At 53.2% G+C, this 17,896-nt stretch overlaps 1 protein-coding gene across 2 annotated transcripts in view; it reads right to left on the minus strand.

The window, feature by feature from the left end:
- Positions 1-2,418: 2,418 nt before the first annotated feature.
- COLGALT1 (collagen beta(1-O)galactosyltransferase 1) overlaps positions 2,419-17,896 on the minus strand; it is a 24,628-nt gene continuing 9,150 nt past the window's right edge. For both annotated transcript variants that reach the window (XM_023229722.2, XM_023229723.2), the window contains exons 4-12: positions 15,131-15,265; positions 13,958-14,162; positions 11,939-12,058; positions 8,356-8,432; positions 8,167-8,273; positions 7,540-7,672; positions 6,010-6,137; positions 4,672-4,878; positions 2,419-4,403 (exon numbers count right to left, since the gene is read on the minus strand). In XM_023229722.2, the coding sequence (XP_023085490.1) occupies positions 4,136-4,403; positions 4,672-4,878; positions 6,010-6,137; positions 7,540-7,672; positions 8,167-8,273; positions 8,356-8,432; positions 11,939-12,058; positions 13,958-14,162; positions 15,131-15,265 (1,380 nt within the window). In that variant the 3' untranslated portion in view covers positions 2,419-4,135. The remainder of the gene's footprint in view (positions 4,404-4,671; positions 4,879-6,009; positions 6,138-7,539; positions 7,673-8,166; positions 8,274-8,355; positions 8,433-11,938; positions 12,059-13,957; positions 14,163-15,130; positions 15,266-17,896) is intronic.

The following is a 17,896-nucleotide window of genomic DNA, read 5'->3' on the forward strand; positions in this document are numbered from 1 at the left end:
TGGGGCTTCACAGTGGTCTCGATCTCCTGACCTTGTGATCCGCCCGCCTCGGCCTCCCAAAGTGCTGGGATTACAGGCGTGAGCCACCGCGCCCAGCCGAAGGGACTGTTTAATAAACATGGATAATTCACTCTGGCCAATAGATGATGACTAGTTAGGATTCAACGAAAAAAAATATGTAGCCTCTACTGAAACTTGAAGTGCACATCCCAGTTGACTCAGCAATCCCACCTGTCTCAATTTACCCAATTGAAATTTTAAAATCCAGTAGGAATCCAGGAGCCGAGGCTAATGCCTGTAATCGTAGCACTTTGGGAGCCAACGCAGGTGGATCACTTGTGGTCATGAGTTCAAGACCAGCTTGGCCAACATGGTGAAACCCCGTCTCTACTAAAAATACAAAAATTAGCCAGGTGTGGTGGCAGGCATCTTTAATCCGTTACTCAGGAGGCTGAGGCAGGAGAATCACTTGAACCAGGCAGGCAGAGGTTGCAGTCAGCCGAGATCGCATCACTGTACTCCAGCCTGGGTGACAGAGTGTGACTCCATCTCAAAAAACAAAACAAAACAAACCACAAAAAAAACAAAAAAATCCAGTAGGAAAGATATATTGTATAATGCTATTCACTGCAGGAAACAACAGGAAATATTTTCCATAACAATACAAAAAGAGCTGGTAGATGTTAACCCTATTTTGGAAAGGAGGTCCACAATAATTGTTAAATTTAAAAATAAAAGTTGTTTTTTAAAAAATAGGTACAGTTTGATCCCATGCTTAGGAAATAAAAATGCGTTCCATGAAAAATAAAAAGGCAGGTTGCAGCAGTTTATGTAACATGGACCGCCTTTTATTTCAGTGCATATATATTTATACCATGCAAATGAGGAAGGCTGGAAAGTTTTTGAAAATGTTAGTTGTCTCTGGAAATGTGTGATTTACTTCTTGCTTTGTCAGTTTGCTTAGCTGTAGGTTCTGATTTTTTCCACACTGCTTGCACACCATCTGTGTTAGGTTTTGTTGTTGTTGTTGTTGTTTCGTGTTTTGTTTTTTGAACCAGTGTTGCTCTGTTGCTCAGGCTGGAGTGTAGTGGCGCGATCTTGGCTCACTGCAACCTCCTCCTCCCAGGTTCAAGTGATTCTTCTGCCTCAGCCTCTGAGTAGCCGGGACTACAGGCGCTCACCACCATGCCTGGCTAATTTTTTTTATATTTTTAGCAGAGACGGGGTTTCACCAAAATGGTCAGGCTGGTCTCGAACTCTTGACCTCGTGATCCGCCAGCCTCGGCCTCCCAAAGTGCTGGGATTACAGGTGTGAGCCACAGTGCCTGGCCTGTGTTAGTTTATAAAAGTCTCGGGTATATTCTTGCACACCCTCAGGATGTAACAATCCTGAGGATTTATAAGCATTTGACCCAGAAAATCCAAATGCGACTGGGCATGTTGCAACGCCCAGCCCTCTCTCCCTGGGTTGGGACTGCTCTTTCCCTTCTTGTCTCACTTCCCTACTGGCCCATGGCAAGTTCCTAGGGTCACTGATAACGTAAGTGCCCTTCAATCCTCATCTTGGGGTCTGTTTCGGGGGAACCAAACCATGACAGCCCCTCTCCTCATTTGAAGTCATCTGCGACGATCCTGTGGTTGGTCCAAGATAGAATGAAGTTGGCCACCTGTCCCTGGGCTATTTCAGGGAAGTTTTCTGGTTTTGTTTGTTTTATAGAAACAGGGTCTTGCTGTGTTGCCCAGGCTGGAGTGCAGTGGTGTGATCATGGCTCACTGCAGCCTCAACCTCCTAGACTCAAGAGATACTCCTGCTTCAGCCTCCTATGAGTAGCCAGATTACAGGTGTGCCCTACCATGTCCAACTAATTTCTCAATCTTTTTGTAGAGACGAGGGTCTCACCCTGTTGCCCAAGCTGGTCTTGAGCTCCTGACCTCAAGCAATCCTCTCGCCTCCTCAGCCTCCCAAAGCATTGGGATTATAGGACTGAGCCACTTCACTTAGCCTAATCCTTTTTTTTTATGAGATGCAGTCTCATTCTGTTGCCCAGGCTGGAGTGCAGTGGCAAGATCTCAGCTCATTGCAATCTCCACCTCCCAGGTTCAAGTGATTCTCCTGCCTCAGCCTCCCAAGTAGCTAGGATTACAGGCACCCCCCACTATACTAGGCTAATTTTTGTACTTCTAGTAGAGATGGGGTTTCACCATGTTGGCCAAGCTGGTCTTGAATTCCTGACCTCAAGTGATCCACCCACCTTGGCCTCCCAAAGTGCCGGGATTACAGGCACGAGCCACCATGCCAGGCCCCATTGGACAGCTTCCCTACTGCACCTGCCCTGGTTTCCTCCCAAATCTTGTTGGGCAGTCAGGGGTGGGGAATGTGGGCAGTGTTTTGGTGCCAAGCAAAACCCCACAGACTTCTGTGAAAACCAACCAGGAACATTTATTAAAAAAATAAGCAAGTTATCCCCAAGAGGGTGAAGCACTGCTGGCTGGTTCTGACATTCGATTCAGGCTGAAGGCACAGCAACTCCTCCGGCCCTTGCTGGGAAATGTCCTGCCCAGGCCATGGGCGGTGCCCCAGTGCAGCTGGGCCCCCAAAAAGCCCCCAAACACATGATCCCACCAAAGGCTTGAACACAGCAACGTCATCAAGCAGGCAGGGACCACACCTGAGACACAAGGGCAGGGAGGTAAAGCACAGGGGACCGGGGTTGGGCCAGGGACACCCAGCCCCCGTCTCCAACTGGCGCCCCCTCCAGGGGGGCTGACATGTGGTGTGGGGCCACCAGGACCTGTGGTTGCCCCTGGTGGGGGAAGAACGGCCCTCCCTCTTGGGTGTTCGGGGTATGTTGTCTGCACACAGCTCAGATGACCATGGGCACAGGAAGAATCAAACTCAGTCAACCATCCTTCAACCCAACTGGGAGTCTGTGAGGCCTGGCACACAGGTGCTCAATAAATGCTTGTGGCATGAAGTGAAGGAACCCATCTTCTTCATCTCTGTGCCCTAGCACTTGGCATGTAGCCCATGACGAAAATGCAGACTGAACAACTGTCACCCTCTTTCGTATCACTAGTGCCCAGCACACAGTCAGTGCTCTTGAGGTGTGTGGAAAAGAAGCTGATTAAAGAGTGAGAAGTTCCCACACCGTCTAGCAGTGAGGGGAAAAAGGAAAAACGTGAAAAGTACCTTGTTCACTCCCATTCCCATCCCACAACTCAGCTCCCTGCACACAGCAGGTGCTAAGTGTACCGAATCAAGAACTTATCTTTGTGACACGAGTGCCAGGCACACAGTAGGTAATCAGTATGTGCTTGAATAAATGGATAGAAGCATCTTATTTATCTCAACATTCCCAGAGCCTGGGCTGGGCGCAGTGGCTCAAGCCTGTAATCCCAGCACTTTGGGTGGCCGAGGCGGGTGGATCACTTGAGGTCAGGAGTTCGAGACCAGTCTGGCCAACATGGTGAAACCCCATCTCTACCAAAAATACAAAAATTAGCCAGACGTGATGGCGCACACCTGTAGTCCCAGCTACTTGGGAGGCTGAGAAACAAGAATTGCTGGAACCTGGGAGGCATAGGCTGCAGTGAGCCAACATCACACCACCGCACTCCAGCCTGCGTGACAGAGTAAGACTCTGCTCTTTAAAAAAAAAAAAAAAAAAAATCCCAGAGCCTAGAATGGCACCCAATACGCAGTAGGCACTCAATAAATCCTTGAATGAATTTTAAAAATGAATGTGTATCAGTAGTGCCTGATTCTTACTCTGATCAGTAACTGCTTGATGACTGAATCAATCGCTGATGGAGGGAATAATTATGCCTCATTCACTGCCATAACATGGGAACCTGGCATACAGCAGGTACTTAATAAGTGTTGGGCACATGAACAGATGAAGAGGGCTTGGTTCCTCCCAGTTCCCCAGGGCCAAGCCCTGTTGCTGGCATGCAGTAGGCACTCCATTAATGCTGCCTGCGTGCCCGTGATTGCTTAGCAAGAGCTGGCTGGACACCACCCCACACGAGAGCCCTCTGTGGCCTGCCAAGGGGTCCAGAGGTGGCCCTGATGTCCTCAGTAAGCACCTGGAACCTGGGCCAGCGATGGCTGCTTTGGCTTTCTGGCTGCCGCCCCTCAGAGTTCATCCCGGGCAGCACTGTCCAGCGGGGACTGGAGCACATCTGAGTTCTTGGCCTCACGGCTCAATGCCTGCTGCTCCCGCATCTTCTGGGACTTGGCGCGGTCCCAGTCGGTCTTGACGTGCTCGTTGTTCCAGACGACTGAGGTCTCGGTGTCACTCACATAGCCATCGTCTCCTGTGTAGTGTGTGGGGTAGATGAGCAGCGGCTCCACGGAGAAGGCATGCAGGTTGCGGAGGGAGAAGTGGGCCTTGTACTCGGACCTGCGGGGAGGAGGAGGGGAGTGAGGGCCAGTAATGGCTTCAGGGGAGGGGACAGCTGGAGGAAAAATTGGAGGTGAAGAAGTCAGCGGGGATAGATGAAGACCTAAGTGTGCAGGGGATACAAATGGAGACAGATCTGGGAGGGGGCGAACGGAGGGAGAAGTACGCAGAAGAATAGACATCTCCTCGGAGTCCGTGAGTCTCACGCCCCACCCTCCCAGGACAGGCCCACCGTGAGACCCCAGCCCAGCAGCCGCCTGCCCCTCACACTGGGTGCTTGTCGAACATGACGGGCAGGAACTCGTCCACAGGCAGCATCTTGGAGAGCGGCTCAGCAGCCAGCAGCTTGCGGGCGCCTTGCAGGGAGATCACGTAGGCCAAGGTCCAGTAGGAGTAGTCGGCCTCCACCAGGTTCCTCACGCGGGGCACAGCCTTCTCGGGGTGCTCCACCTGCATCCGCTTCCGGCCCACGTAGCTGGGGTGCAAGATCGGGCCTGTCACTCTCCTCCCGCCCTCCAGAGGGAGCTTGCCCAGAAAACCAGGGATCTAGTTACCCCGCCAGGCCCTGGGATGGGAGCAGGCTCAGCATGTTTGCGGAGCGCTGTGACTGGATGGAGCGAATGCAGGAGCCCAGGGGTCTGGGGGTCATGGGGATTAGAGTTTTTCCAAAGGGCGTGAGGGAGCCGTGGAGGCTTTGGAGCTGGGGAGAGCAGGATCACGCAGACGTTCTCTGAGGCTGAAGCTGCTCTGAGTTCAGAGGGCAGTGGGGGTGGAGGTGGGCGAGGTGCCCTGATGTGGGGAGCAGTCAGGAATGGAGGGGTGCAGTTACTATTCACACGGGGCAGTGTTCTCAGAATGTGGATTGGGGCAGTGTTCTCAGAATGTGGATTAGGGCACTGCACTTGGAAGGGCAAGAAAGATGGAGGAAAGGAGAGGACAAACCAGCCCACCTATAGGAGAGAAGAACGGCTCCAGTGCAGGAAACGTGGTGGTGGTACTCCCATCCCAGGGCTTGTCTACGACCCAGGCGCCCTGGCCACACCCCCACACTCTTCGGCCACACCTCCAGCTCTGACCACGCCCTCCATGACCACACCCCCACGCTCTTCAGTCTCGCCCACAGGCTGCCCGGTCAAATTTTAGCCACATCCACTTCCACAGGCCTCAGTCAAGTCTCTAAGCCCTGACCAAGCCTGCAGGCTGCTGGCCAGGTACCTTGAGTTCTGGGTGATCCTTCTAAGGCCCTTCCCTATATAGTCTACAGCCCTGACAGTGCTCTCAGGCCCAGGGATCACCTGAATCCTCCTGCTACGTTTCCAGGAGTTGGCATACCATGCCTACCACCCTGACCACAACCAGACATAAGGCTCTAGGCTCAGCTGCAGTGCTCTGGCCACGCCCCTAGGATCCAGCTCCACTCCACCTCGCAGCCCCACCTCTAAGCCCTGGCCATGTACCTAGGTTCCAGCTCCACGCCACCCTCAAGCCCCGCCTCTAAGCCATGACCTGTCCCCAGACCCCAGCTTCACCCTGTCCCCAACCCCATCTCTAAGTCCTGGCCTTGCCCCAGGCCCCAGCTTCACCCCACCCTCAGATCCCCACTCACATGAGGTCCCAGTCCAGGCCCTCCCGCTCCACATCCCGCATGAGGTTCATCAGGCGTCTCTTGAAGAAGATCTCAAAACGCAGGTCATCCTCAAACACAAGCGATTTCTGCAGCCCCCGGTCCACCACCTGAGGGAGGAAGCCCCGCCAGGTCGCAGGGAGGCCAAGGCCAGGCCTGACCCTAAAGCACAGAGCTCTGCTTTGAGAAGCTCTGAAAGACCAGGAGAGAAGCCAGGACATCTCCCCGCCTCTCCTAGCTCCAGGGACATCTGGATATCCAAACCTCTGGCTCCGTCACCCATGGTGGATCTCCGAAGAGGAAGGCCTCCCAGCCCCTCAAATGTCCACGTCTCATGCACCTCCCGCCTTGCAGCCGCACGCCCCCATTTGGCTTCATGTTTGATGATAACAAGTTTTTTTCTTTCTTTTTTTTTTCTCTTTCTTGAGACGGAGTCTCGCCCTGTCGCCCAGGCTGGAGTGCAGTGGCTCAATCTCGACTGCAACCTCTGCCTCCTGGGTTCAAGTGATTCTCCTGCCTCAGCCTCCTGAGTAGCTGGGATTACAAGCATGTGCCACTACGCCCGGCTTTTATTTATTTTTCTTTTTTTGAGACACAGTGTCACTCTTGTCGCCCAGGCTAGAGTGCAATGGCATGATCTCAGCTCACTGCAACCTCCGCCTCCTGCGTTCAAGTGATTCTCCTGCCTCAGCCTTCCAAGTAGTGGAATTACAGGCGCCCACCACCACACTCAGCTAATTTTAGTATTTTTAGTAGAGTCGAGGTTTCACCATGTTGGCCAGGCTGGTCTTGAACTCCTGACCTCAGGTGATCCACCTGCCCCAGCCTCCCAAAGTGCTGAGATTACAGGCATGAGCCACCACGCCCAGCCATTTTTCTCTTTTTTTCTGAGACACAGTTTTGCTCTGTTGTCCACGCTAGAGTGCAGTGGCACAATCTTGGCTGAATGCAGCCTTAACTCCTGGGCTCAAGTCACCCTCCCACTTTAGCCTTCCGAGTAGTCAGGACCACAGGTGTGTGCCACCATGCCTGGCCCTGATGGCCCCAAGTTCGAAGCCCAATCAGACACCCTCCTCTGATCACAGCCTCCCCCTCTGAGGGTGGCTGAGGATGCCTGGGCTGGTGGGGTGCCCCCGGCACTGGGCAGGTGCTGGTTTAAAGTGGCTCTGTGGCCATGACTTCTATTACTAAACGTCAAGCATAGAGACCAGGCTGGGAGTAACAAGGATTTGTTTCCAGGTCCCAGGCCCCAGACACCACTTGCTGCTCAAAAGGGCTCACCCCTCCCCCCAGCCTCAGTTTCCACATCTGCGCAATGGAAGGATGGCAGACACACCTGGGGTTGATACAGCTGGAGTGGCGCATCATTCACTAAAGAGACGCCATGGGTCCCGTGGCTGAGGCCGGATGCCTGGCCAGGGCTTTGGGGAACTCCTTCAACCCCTTCCCACTCCAAATCTCAGAGGAGATCTAGAGTCATAACTCTGATCCCGCCCATCGCTCAGGACACACCTCTTTCCAGATGTTGTAATGGCTCAGGAAGCAGCCCAGCTCACCCTTGGTGAGGGGCCGGCCGTGGTAGGGGTCCCGGTAGCCGGGCAGCATCTGGATCCCCAGCGCCTCCACCTGGCTGGTGTTCATGGCTCTGGAGAGGAGAAGGAGAGGGTCACGAAGAAGGCTCACCTTGCCTGCCGTTCTGCCATCCCTGGCCATTCCACCACCGCCTGCGGCGTTCAGCATCTGGTCCCCCTCTTGTAGCACTGGCACCCCTCGCGGACACGTGGGGCCTCACTCGCCTGCACGTGGCATACACTCATGGGTAAACCTGCTCTCCTCCTCTCCTGGAGTCTGACTGACTTACTCCTCCATAGTCCCCACCAGCGCAGTCTACACTGGCAGCATGCAAACTTACCCATTCCCCTGGGTCAGGACTCACTTGCCTTCCATGGTTTACAACTGTGAGGATCTGCCCCTTCCCCCGGGTCCCATTCACTGGCCCTCCATGACGCCCACTGAGGTGGTCTACACCTGTTTGGACACCACGCCCGGCCCCATCTGAATCACTTGCCGTCTACCAGCGAGGTCTACACCCACATCCACGTGCAGACCCGCCCCCCTACTCCCAGGCCTCGGACTCACTTGCCGTCCACGGCCTCCACCAGCCGGCACTCGATCTCCTGTGCCTGCAGCGCCCGCAGCATGCGCTCCCGCCGGTCCTGCCGCCGCCTCAGGTTGATCATGAAGACCTGCAGCCCGGCCGAGCCAGATCAGCCCCTGCAAGCGAGGGCCCTCCACCCCCACCCCGCCTCCAGGGAAGGCCCAGCCCACCTCGTCAAAGCCCATCTTGTCTGGTGTCTTGGTGGGAGCCGAGATGAAGCGGGAGGGCTCTGCTGGCGGGTGCTTCACTGTGGGGCACAGACGTTGAGGAGTCGCTGAGGTGAGGGGCCTCCTACATCGCTCCAACAGGCTTTCCCCACCCGCTCCAGGGCTCCCAGTCAGACTAGCTCGGCCCACAGTCGACCTGGCTCCGCCCACATCAGTGCTGCTCTCTAGGAGCCCCTCCCATGTCATTTGAACCCTGCACAGCAGCCCAAAGCCCTGGCCACACCCCAGGCCCCAGCTTCACCCCGCCCCTAGTCCTGCCTCTCAGCCCTGGCCACACCCCAGGCCCCAGCTTCACCCCGCCCCCAGTCCTGCCTCTCAGCCCTGGCCACGCCCCAGGCCCTAGCCTCACCCCTCAACCTCCCCGAGCCTTGTCTCTAAGCCCTGGCCTTGCCCCACGCTCCAACTTCACCCTGCCCCTCCCCAGCCCCACCTCTAAGCTCTGGCCACGCCCCAGGCTCCAGCTTCACCAAGGCCCACCCCCCCAGCTCCACCTTTAAACCCTGACCATGCAACAGCTTCCCTCCGACCCCCAGCCTCGCTTCTAAGTCCTGGCCATACCGCAGGCCCTAGCTTCACTCCGCCCCTAGCCCTGCCTCTAAGCCCAGGCCATGCCCCAGGCTCTAGCTTCACTATGCCCAGTCCCGCCTCTAAGCCCTGGCCACGCCCCATTCTCCAGCTTCACCTTTAGAGGTGGGGCTGCACCTCTATGCCCCTGCCAACGCAAAGAACCCCCATTCCTACCTCAGGCCCTTTGCACATGCTTGGTCCCTGCTTGAAATACCCTTCCCTTCCCTGCTCTGTATCCTTACTTTTCAGCTATGATGCCCTGGGCATGGGGGTCACCCTCCCCACTCCCACCTCCCTAGGCTGAGCCAGGCCTCCTCTGGGCCCCAACAGCACCTGGACTTGCACCACCAAAGCCCCCATCCTTGCTGCCCTAAACCCCTGGCCCTGTGCCTGTCTGTTGTGAGCCCCTTGGGAAGGACATCAGGTATGTCTGCTAACACTGGGCCCCTAGTGCCCAACACAGGGACTTGGCACACAGCAGGCACTCAGTAATTGCTTGTAGAATGAACCAAGAAATGATGGCATGCTGTGTATTCTTGACTGGCCTGGGCCTCAGCTTTCCCAATCTATAAAATGGGTCAATAAGCCCCTGAGAGGTTTCACGAAGAGATGTCATGAGATCACGCACTATGTCATGGGGTGAATTATGTCTCCCCAGTGCCAACCACCAGTACCCCAGGGTATGATCCTACTTGGACACAGGGTTGTGAACAGAGGTCGAGTTAAAATGGAGTCATTAGGGTGGGCCCTAATCCATATGGCTTGGGAGGCTGAGGTGGAAGGATTGCCCAGGAGTTCAAGGCTGCACTGAGCTATGATGGTGACACTGCACTCCAGCCTGGGTGACAAAGTGAGACACCGTCTCAAAAGAAAAAACAAAAAGTCTCCCCCGAACACAAAGGACAGGGTGCTATTCCATCTTGAGCCACCAGGGGGAGCCGCAGATAGACTCGTTCAGAAATCGGTAAGGCTGGGGAAACGGAGCCCGGGGGCAGAGGCCTCACCCCTCCCACCCAGTCTCCATCTACGCAGTGGTGGGAATGGCAGTGGCGTCGGCAGAGCTTTCTGCGCCCAGAGCAGGGTGAAGCCCACATTAGAAATGGCTGAGATGGGAGCACCATTCCAAGGCAACCGCAATTACAGCTCAGCCCTGCCTACTCCTCCAGTTGTAGAGGTTTCATAGCTGGTTTCATAGCTTATGGATTTTTTTAAATTTTTATGTATTTATTTATTTATTTTATTTTATTTTTTATTTTTTTTGAGACGGAGTCTCGCTCTGTCGCCCAGGCTGGAGTGCAGTGGCCGGATCTCAGCTCACTGCAAGCTCCGCCTCCTGGGTTTACGCCATTCTCCTGCCTCAGCCTCCCGAGTAGCTGGGACTACAGGCGCCCGCCACCTCGCCCGGCTAATTTTTTTTTATTTTTTAGTTGAGACGGGGTTTCACCGGGTTAGCCAGGATGGTCTCGATCTCCTGACCTCGTGATCCGCCCGTCTCAGCCTCCCAAAGTGCTGGGATTACAGACATGAACCACCACGCCCGGCTGTATTTATTTATTGTTACAGGGTCTGGCTCTGCTGCCCAGGCTGGAGTGCAGTGGCGCAATCATGGCTCACTGTAGCTTCAACCTCTTGGGTTCAAGGGATCCTCTTGCCTCAGCCTACCGAGTAGCTGGGACCACAGGCGTGCGCCATCACACCTGGCTAATTTTTGTTTTTGTTTTTGTTTTTTTTTTTTTTGGTAAAGACAGGGTTTCACCATGTTGCCCATGGTGTTCTCAAACTACTGGGTTCCAGGGATCTGCCCGCCTTGGCCTCCTGAAGAGCTGGGATTATTATTTATTATTATCATTATTTTTGAAGACAGAGACTTACTCTATTGCCCAGGCTGCAGTGCAGTGGCACGATTATGGCTCACTGCAGCCTCCAGCTCCTGGGCTCAAAGGATTCTCCCACTTCAGCCTCCTGAGTAGCTAGGAATACAGGCATATGCCACCATATCGGACTAATTTTAAAAAAAATTTTTTTTCTTTTTTTTTTTGAGACAGAGTTTCACTCTGTTGCCAGGCTGGAGTGCAGTGGCACGATCTCGGCTCACTGCAACCTCCACCTCCTGCCTCAAGTGATTCTCCTGCCTCAGCCTCCCGAGTAGCTGGGACTCCAGACATCCGCCACTACGCCCAGCTAATTTTTTTTTTGTATTTTTAGTAGAGACGGGGTTTCACCATGTTGGTCAGGATGGTCTCCATCTTTTGACCTTGTGATCCGTCCATCTCGTCCTCCCAAAGTGCTGGGATTACAGGCGTGAGCCACTGCACCTGGCCAAAAATGTTTTTATAGAGAGATGGGGTCTCACTATGTTGCCAGGCTGATCTTGAACTCCTAAGCTCAAGCAATCCTCTCACTTTGGCCTCCCAAAGTGCTGGAATTACAGGTGCGAGTCACCAGGTCCAGCCTATACATGCAGTTCTTTAGTGAAAACTTGCTGTCCTCTCAGTTCTCACATCCTCCGTAGCTCCTGACTGTCCTCAAGGGGAAGGTCCCTTCCTCAGCCTGGTCTCTGAGGCCATCTACCCTGGCCCTGGATACCAGCCCCAGGGGCCCACTGACCTTGCCTGTTCCCTAGGTTCACGTCCCTTCCAGCCTCTCGGCCTTTGCCCACGCTACCACCTCCCGCTGCAATCCCCTTTCTGGTGAACTCCTACTCAGCCTGCCCCTTAATGCCACCTCCTCCAGGAAGCCCACCCGACAACCCCGAGCACACTGTGTACAGCTGCCTGCAAACCAGCACTCTTGTAAGAGCAGGGACAACCCTCCACCTCGTTCACATGTGCCCTTGCACTCAGCACCCCCCACAGGGACTGGCATCTGCCTGGCACTCAGTGCTCACAGGATAGATTCGAGACATCAGTGAAAGGGAGGCAACCTAGCCCCTCCCAGGGCGGTGTGCAGGCAGACTCACCCATGACCTCCAGCTGCACGTGCATGAAGCTCTCAGCCTCATCCTGGAGGGTGCTGTGGGCGCGCAGCGGTACCGGCAGGAAGCCATACTCCTCCTTGTTGCACACATACATCTGCACCTCTGCAGTGGGCAGGAAAGCAACAGACATATGTAAAAACAAGCCAGGCCCAGTGGCTCATGCCTTCCATCCCTGGGCTTCAGGAGGCCAAGGCAGGAGGATCGCTTCAGATCAGGCATCTGAGACCAGCCTGGGCAACAGAGCAAGACCTCATCTCTACAAATAATTTTTTTTTTTTTTTTTTTTTAGATAGAGTCTCACTCTGTCTCCCAGGATGGGGTGCAGTGGCACTATCTTGGCTTACTGCAACCTCCACCTCCTGGATTCAAGCGATTCTCCTGACTCAGCCTCCCAAATAGCTGGGACTACAGGCTTGTGCCATGCCACCATGCCCGGCTAATTTTTGTATTTTTAGTAGAGACAGGGTTTCACTATGTTGGCCAGGCTAGTCTCAAACTCCTGACCTCAGGTGATCCACCCGCCTCGGCCTCCCAAAGTGCTGGGATTACAGGTGTGAGCCACTGTGCCTAGCCCAAATAATTTTTTTTTTTGATATGGAGTCTCACTCTGTTGCCCAGGCTGGAATGCAATGTCATGATGTCGGCTCACTGCAACCTCCACCTCCTGGGTTCAAGTGATTCTCCTGCCTCAGCCTCCTAAGTAGCTGAGACTACAGGCACATGCCACCCTGCCTGGCTAATTTTTTGTATTTGTAGAGACGGGGTTTCACCGTGTTAGCCAGGATGGTCTCGATCTCCTGACCTCATGACCCGCCTTAGCCTCCCAAAGTGCTGGGATTATAGGTGTGAGCCACCGCGCCCGGCTCTACAAATAATTTTAAAATTAGCTGGGAATGGTGGTACCTGCCTATGGTCCCAGCTACTCAGGAGGCTGTGGCAGGAGGATCACTTGAGCCCAGTAGATTGAGGCTCCCGTGAGCTATGATAGCGCCATTGCACTCCAGCTTGGGCAACAGGGCAAAACCCTGTCTCAAAAACAAACCAAACAAAAAACAGTAAAAATGCATGTTGAGGCACAAAAAGGAAACAATTTGACAAAATGTGAGTTAAGTTACTTCCTTCTACATCTATCCTTTTCTGGATGGTTTGAACTTTTTTATGAGTGTGTTATCTTTTTTTTTGAGACAGAGTCTGGTTCTGTCACCCAGGCTGGAGTTCAGTGGCACCATCTCGGCTCACTGCAACCTCCGCCTCCGGGGTTCAAGCAATTCTCCTGCCTCAGCCTCCCAAGTAGCTGGGATTATAGGCACTTGCCACCACGCCCAGCTAATTTCTGTATTTTTTTTAGTAGAGATGGGTTTTCACCATGTTGGCCAGGCTGGTCTCAAAATCCTGACCTCAAGTGATCCACTGAGCCCAGCCGAGTGTGTATCTTTTTTAGACTAAAAAATTCAACGATGCTCTTTTAATTTAATTTTATTGTATTTCTTTTTTTTGAGACAGAGTCTCGCTCTGTTGCCCAGGCTGGATTGTAGTGGTGTAATCTTGGTTCACTGCCTCCTGGGTTCAAGCAATTCTTGTGCCTCAGCCTCCCGAGTAGCTGGGATTACAGGCACCCGCCACCACGCCCAGCTAATTTTTGTATTTTTAGTAGAGATGGTTTTCACCATGTTGGCCAGGCTGGCCTCAAACTCCTGTCCTCATGTGATCCGCCCGCCTCACCCTCCCAAATTGTTGGGATTATAGGCGTGAGCCACTCCACCTGACCAACCAATAGATCTTAAAGAGCTAGGGAATGAAGCTAACCAGTAAAGCCAGGGCTGGAGAGAGATTGGGTCCTGGAGACATTATCTGAACACCTAGATACAGCTGTACCTGAAGTCAGCCCTGCGCTGCATTGTTTGGGTTCTGTGAATCTTCAGTGTGCTCTGAACTGGCTTAGCGCAAAACTCAAAGAACCACCCAGATGCCCCTGAAATGGCAGACCTCTCATGTACATACCTGCCTGCTTGCAGGAGAAGGCGAAGACGATGATGTCGTCAAAGGACCAGGTGTAGTCAGGGTGAGGTGGGTAGAAGGCCAGGTTCCTGGACGCTGCCTTCCGCAGGTCGATCAGGAAGGTTGAGTGCACCATGGGAACTGCAAAGCAGCCCCGGCGGTCTCGCTTGCGGATGGGGATGTAGGCAGGTGTGCGCTTGTAGTAGCCCTGTGGGGAGAGAGCGACAGTTCCGCATAGGGGTCTTGAAAGGTGAGGATGGAGGCCCATAATAGCGGGCAGCATGGAACAGGACCAGACGGAGAGCCAGGCACAGCAGTGTGTGCCTGTGGTCCCCCCAGATTCAAGCCCCGTATGGGACCTGTGGCCAGGCCTGGCCAATAAGAAAGAGCCTTGTATTTCCCCAGCTTTAGTAATTAGTTCAGAGGTAGTGTAGAGGAGAACTAGCGATGGCCCAATCAGAATGGATGACGGCTGGACGCTGCTGAGATCACTCTCAAGCTGTCTGAGAATGAACTCACCCAAAGGATGGAGAAAGACAGTTATCCAAACACCTGGATCAAGCCATGCCTGAAGTCCCATCCTGACACCACCACTTGCTAGCTGTGTGAGTTTAGGCAAGTCACTTCCTCTCTGTGTTTCTGTTTCCACCTCCGGAATAGCAGGGTGGGGGACAATCAAAGACCCTCTATTCTTCCCTCCCGTCTGGCCTCAGAGGACTGTTTAAAGATTATCATAATGAGTTTTTGTTTTGTTTTGTTTTGTTTTTGAGACCAAATCTCACTCCATCACCCAGGCTGGAGTGCAGTGGCGCGATCTCAGCTCACTGCAACCTCCGCCTCCTGGGTTCAAGTGAGTCTCATGCTTCAGCCTCCCGAGCAGCTGGGAGGACAGGCGTGTACCACCGAACGTGGCTAATTTGTGTATTTTTTTTTTTTTTTAGTAGAGATGGGGTTTCACCATGTTGCCCAGAGTGGTCTCAAACTCCTGAGCTCAGGCAATCCACCTGCCTCAGTCACCCAAAGTGCTGGAATTACAGGTGTGAGCCACTGTGCCCAGTTTCCATGATGACTTTTGTAAAATACACACACAACAAGGTTGTGTGACAGTAAGTTTCACTGTAGCCATGAACCCACCTGCTCAGCCCAGACCCCACAGTCCCCAGGCACTCACTCTACCTGGGAAGTCATTCCACACCAGAAGTTGGAGTACGCAGCCCGGGAATCCAGCATGGGGGCGACCACCGTCTTGTTCTCAGCGATGAGCAGGCTCAGTGTGTCAGGGTTGAGGATCAGGTTGTCCGCGTCTACAAACTGCAAAACACCCCACACAGCATCAGCACAGGCTGCCGGAGTGACTCCAGGTCAGGCTACCACTCAGAACAGCTGGGGCAAAGGCCAGAGCCCTGGGGGTCTGGCAAAGACCTCTGGAAGCACCCCCACATCGGCTGAAATGGGGCAGGGACCCTATTTGGGGGGCCTGCAGGATCCCCTGGATCATGGAAATAAAGCAAAGGTCTTGAGTTCCTTCAAAGAAAATTCTAGGCACTGCGCTAGCCCTGAGAAGTAAATGAACAACCGGAGCAAGAAGGTAGCAAAACATTTTTTTTTTTTTTTGAGACAGAGTCTCACTCTGTCGCCCAGGATGGAGTGCAGTGGTGTGGTCTCCGCTCACTGCAACCTCCATCTCCCGGGTTCAAGCGATTCTCCTGTCTCAGCCTCCCGAGTAGCTGCGACTACAGCCGTGCACCATCACATCCGGATAACTTTTTGTATTTTTAGTAGAGACGGTGTACCGTCAAGTTGGCCAGACTGGTTTTAAACTCCTGACCTATGTGATCCGTCCACCTTGGCCTCCCAAAATCCTGGGATTACAGGTGTGAGCCACCATGCCCAGCCTAGTATTTTGCTTTTTCTTTCTTTTTTATTTTTTAAAGGGATAGCACCTTGCTCTGTCACTCAGGCTGAAGTGCAATGGTGCAATCGTAGCCCACTGCAGCCTGGAGTTTCTGGGCTCAAGTGATCCTCTCATCTCAGCCTCCCAAGTAGCTAAGAGTACAGGCATGCGTTACCATGCCTGGGTAATTTTTTTATTTTTATTTTTGTAGAGATAGGGTCCCTCTACATTGGCTAGGGTGGTTTTGAACTCCTGGGTTCAAGTGATCCTCCCGTCGCGGCCTACCAAAATGCTGGGATTACAGGTGTGAGCCACTGCACCTGGCCTAAAATTAAAAAGAGAAATACATACATACATATATATAGAAAATCACACATAGAAAATGATTAGATCTGGATGTTTCCCCTCTACTAGGATGTAAAAGACACAAAAGTCATGATATATCACAGAACCACTAACATGTTTTTTGGGTTTCTTTTTTTTTTTTTGAGATGGAGTCTTGCTCTGTCGCCCAGGCTGTGGTGCAGTGGCCGGATCTCGGCTCACTGCAAGCTCCGCCTCCCGGGTTTATACCATTCTGCTGCCTCAGCCTCCTGAGTAGCTGCGACTACAGGCGCCCACCACCTCGCCCGGCTAGTTTTTTGTATTTTTTAGTAGAGACGGGGTTTCACCATGTTAGCCAGGATGGTCTTGATCTCCTGACCTCATGATCCACCCGTCTCGGCCTCCCAAAGTGCTGGGATTACAGGCTTGAGCCACCGCGCCCGGCCGGGTTTCTTGTTGTTGTTGTTTTTTTTTTTTTTTGAAATGGAGTCTCCTGTTGCACAGGCTGGATGGAGTACAGTGGCACAATCTCAGCTCACTGCAACCTCCACCTCTCATGTTCAAGCAATTCTCCCTTAGTCTCCCAAATAGCCGGGATTACAGACACATTCTACCACGCCAGGCTAAGTTTTGTATTTTCTGGTAGAGATGGGGTTTCACCAGGTTGGCAAGGCTGGTTTCGAACTCTTGATTTCAAGTGATACACCTGCCTCAGCCTCCCAAAGTGCTGGGATTACAGGTATGAGCCACCGCGCCCGGTCTGGATGTTTTTCTTTTACTGCTGGTCCACAGAGATGCTTGCTGTTACCCAGGCAGTATCGTTTAGAATATTGGATCAACTGCCATAACAGCAACAAAAACTAGAATTCCAGTATCCTCCGGCAACGTGGGAATACCATTTCCACATGGCAACAACCTTCAGCTGCAGAGGAGAGTTGGCTGGCTCTTAGGACAAGCCCTGTGGTCATGTTACATACCCCATCCGGTCCCTCTGGATGTTTGAATCTGTGACCTTTGAATATTAATGCAGAACAAACAGCCAGATCACTGTGGCAGTTCCTCAAAAAGCTAAACATAGAATTACTACATGATCCAGGAATTCTATTCCTAGGTATGAACCAAGAGAATTGAAAGAAAGGACTCAAACAGGTTATTTGTTTGTTTGTTTTTGAGACAGAGTCTTGCTCAGTCACCCAGGCTGGAGTACAGTGGCGTGATCTCGGCTCACTGCAACCTCCACCTCCTGGGTTCAAGTGATTCTCCTGCCTCAGCCTCCTGAGTAGCTGGGATTAATTACAGGCATGCGCACCACCATGCCCAGATAATTCAAACAGGTCTCTGTACGCTCATGTTCATGTCAGAATCCTAACAGCCAGGCCAGGTGCAGTGGCTCACACCTGGAATCTCAGCACTTTGGGATGCCAAGGCAGGCAGATCACATGACATCAACAGTTCGAGACCAGCTTGGGCAACATGGTGAAACCCCGTCTCGGCGGATCACAAGGTCAGGAGATCGAGACCATCCTGGCTAACACGGTGAAACCCCATCTCTACTAAAAAATACAAAAAACTAGCCGGGCGAGGTGGCGGGCGCCTGTAGTCCCAGCTACTCGGGAGGCTGAGGCAGGAGAATGGCGTCAACCTGAAAGGCGGAGCTTGCAGTGAGCTGAGATCCGGCCACTGCACTCCAGTTTGGGCGACAGAGCGAGACTCCGTCTCAAAAA

Source organism: Piliocolobus tephrosceles, chromosome 21, assembly GCF_002776525.5.
Source record: "Piliocolobus tephrosceles isolate RC106 chromosome 21, ASM277652v3, whole genome shotgun sequence".
Classification (NCBI taxonomy): Eukaryota; Metazoa; Chordata; class Mammalia; order Primates; family Cercopithecidae; genus Piliocolobus; species Piliocolobus tephrosceles.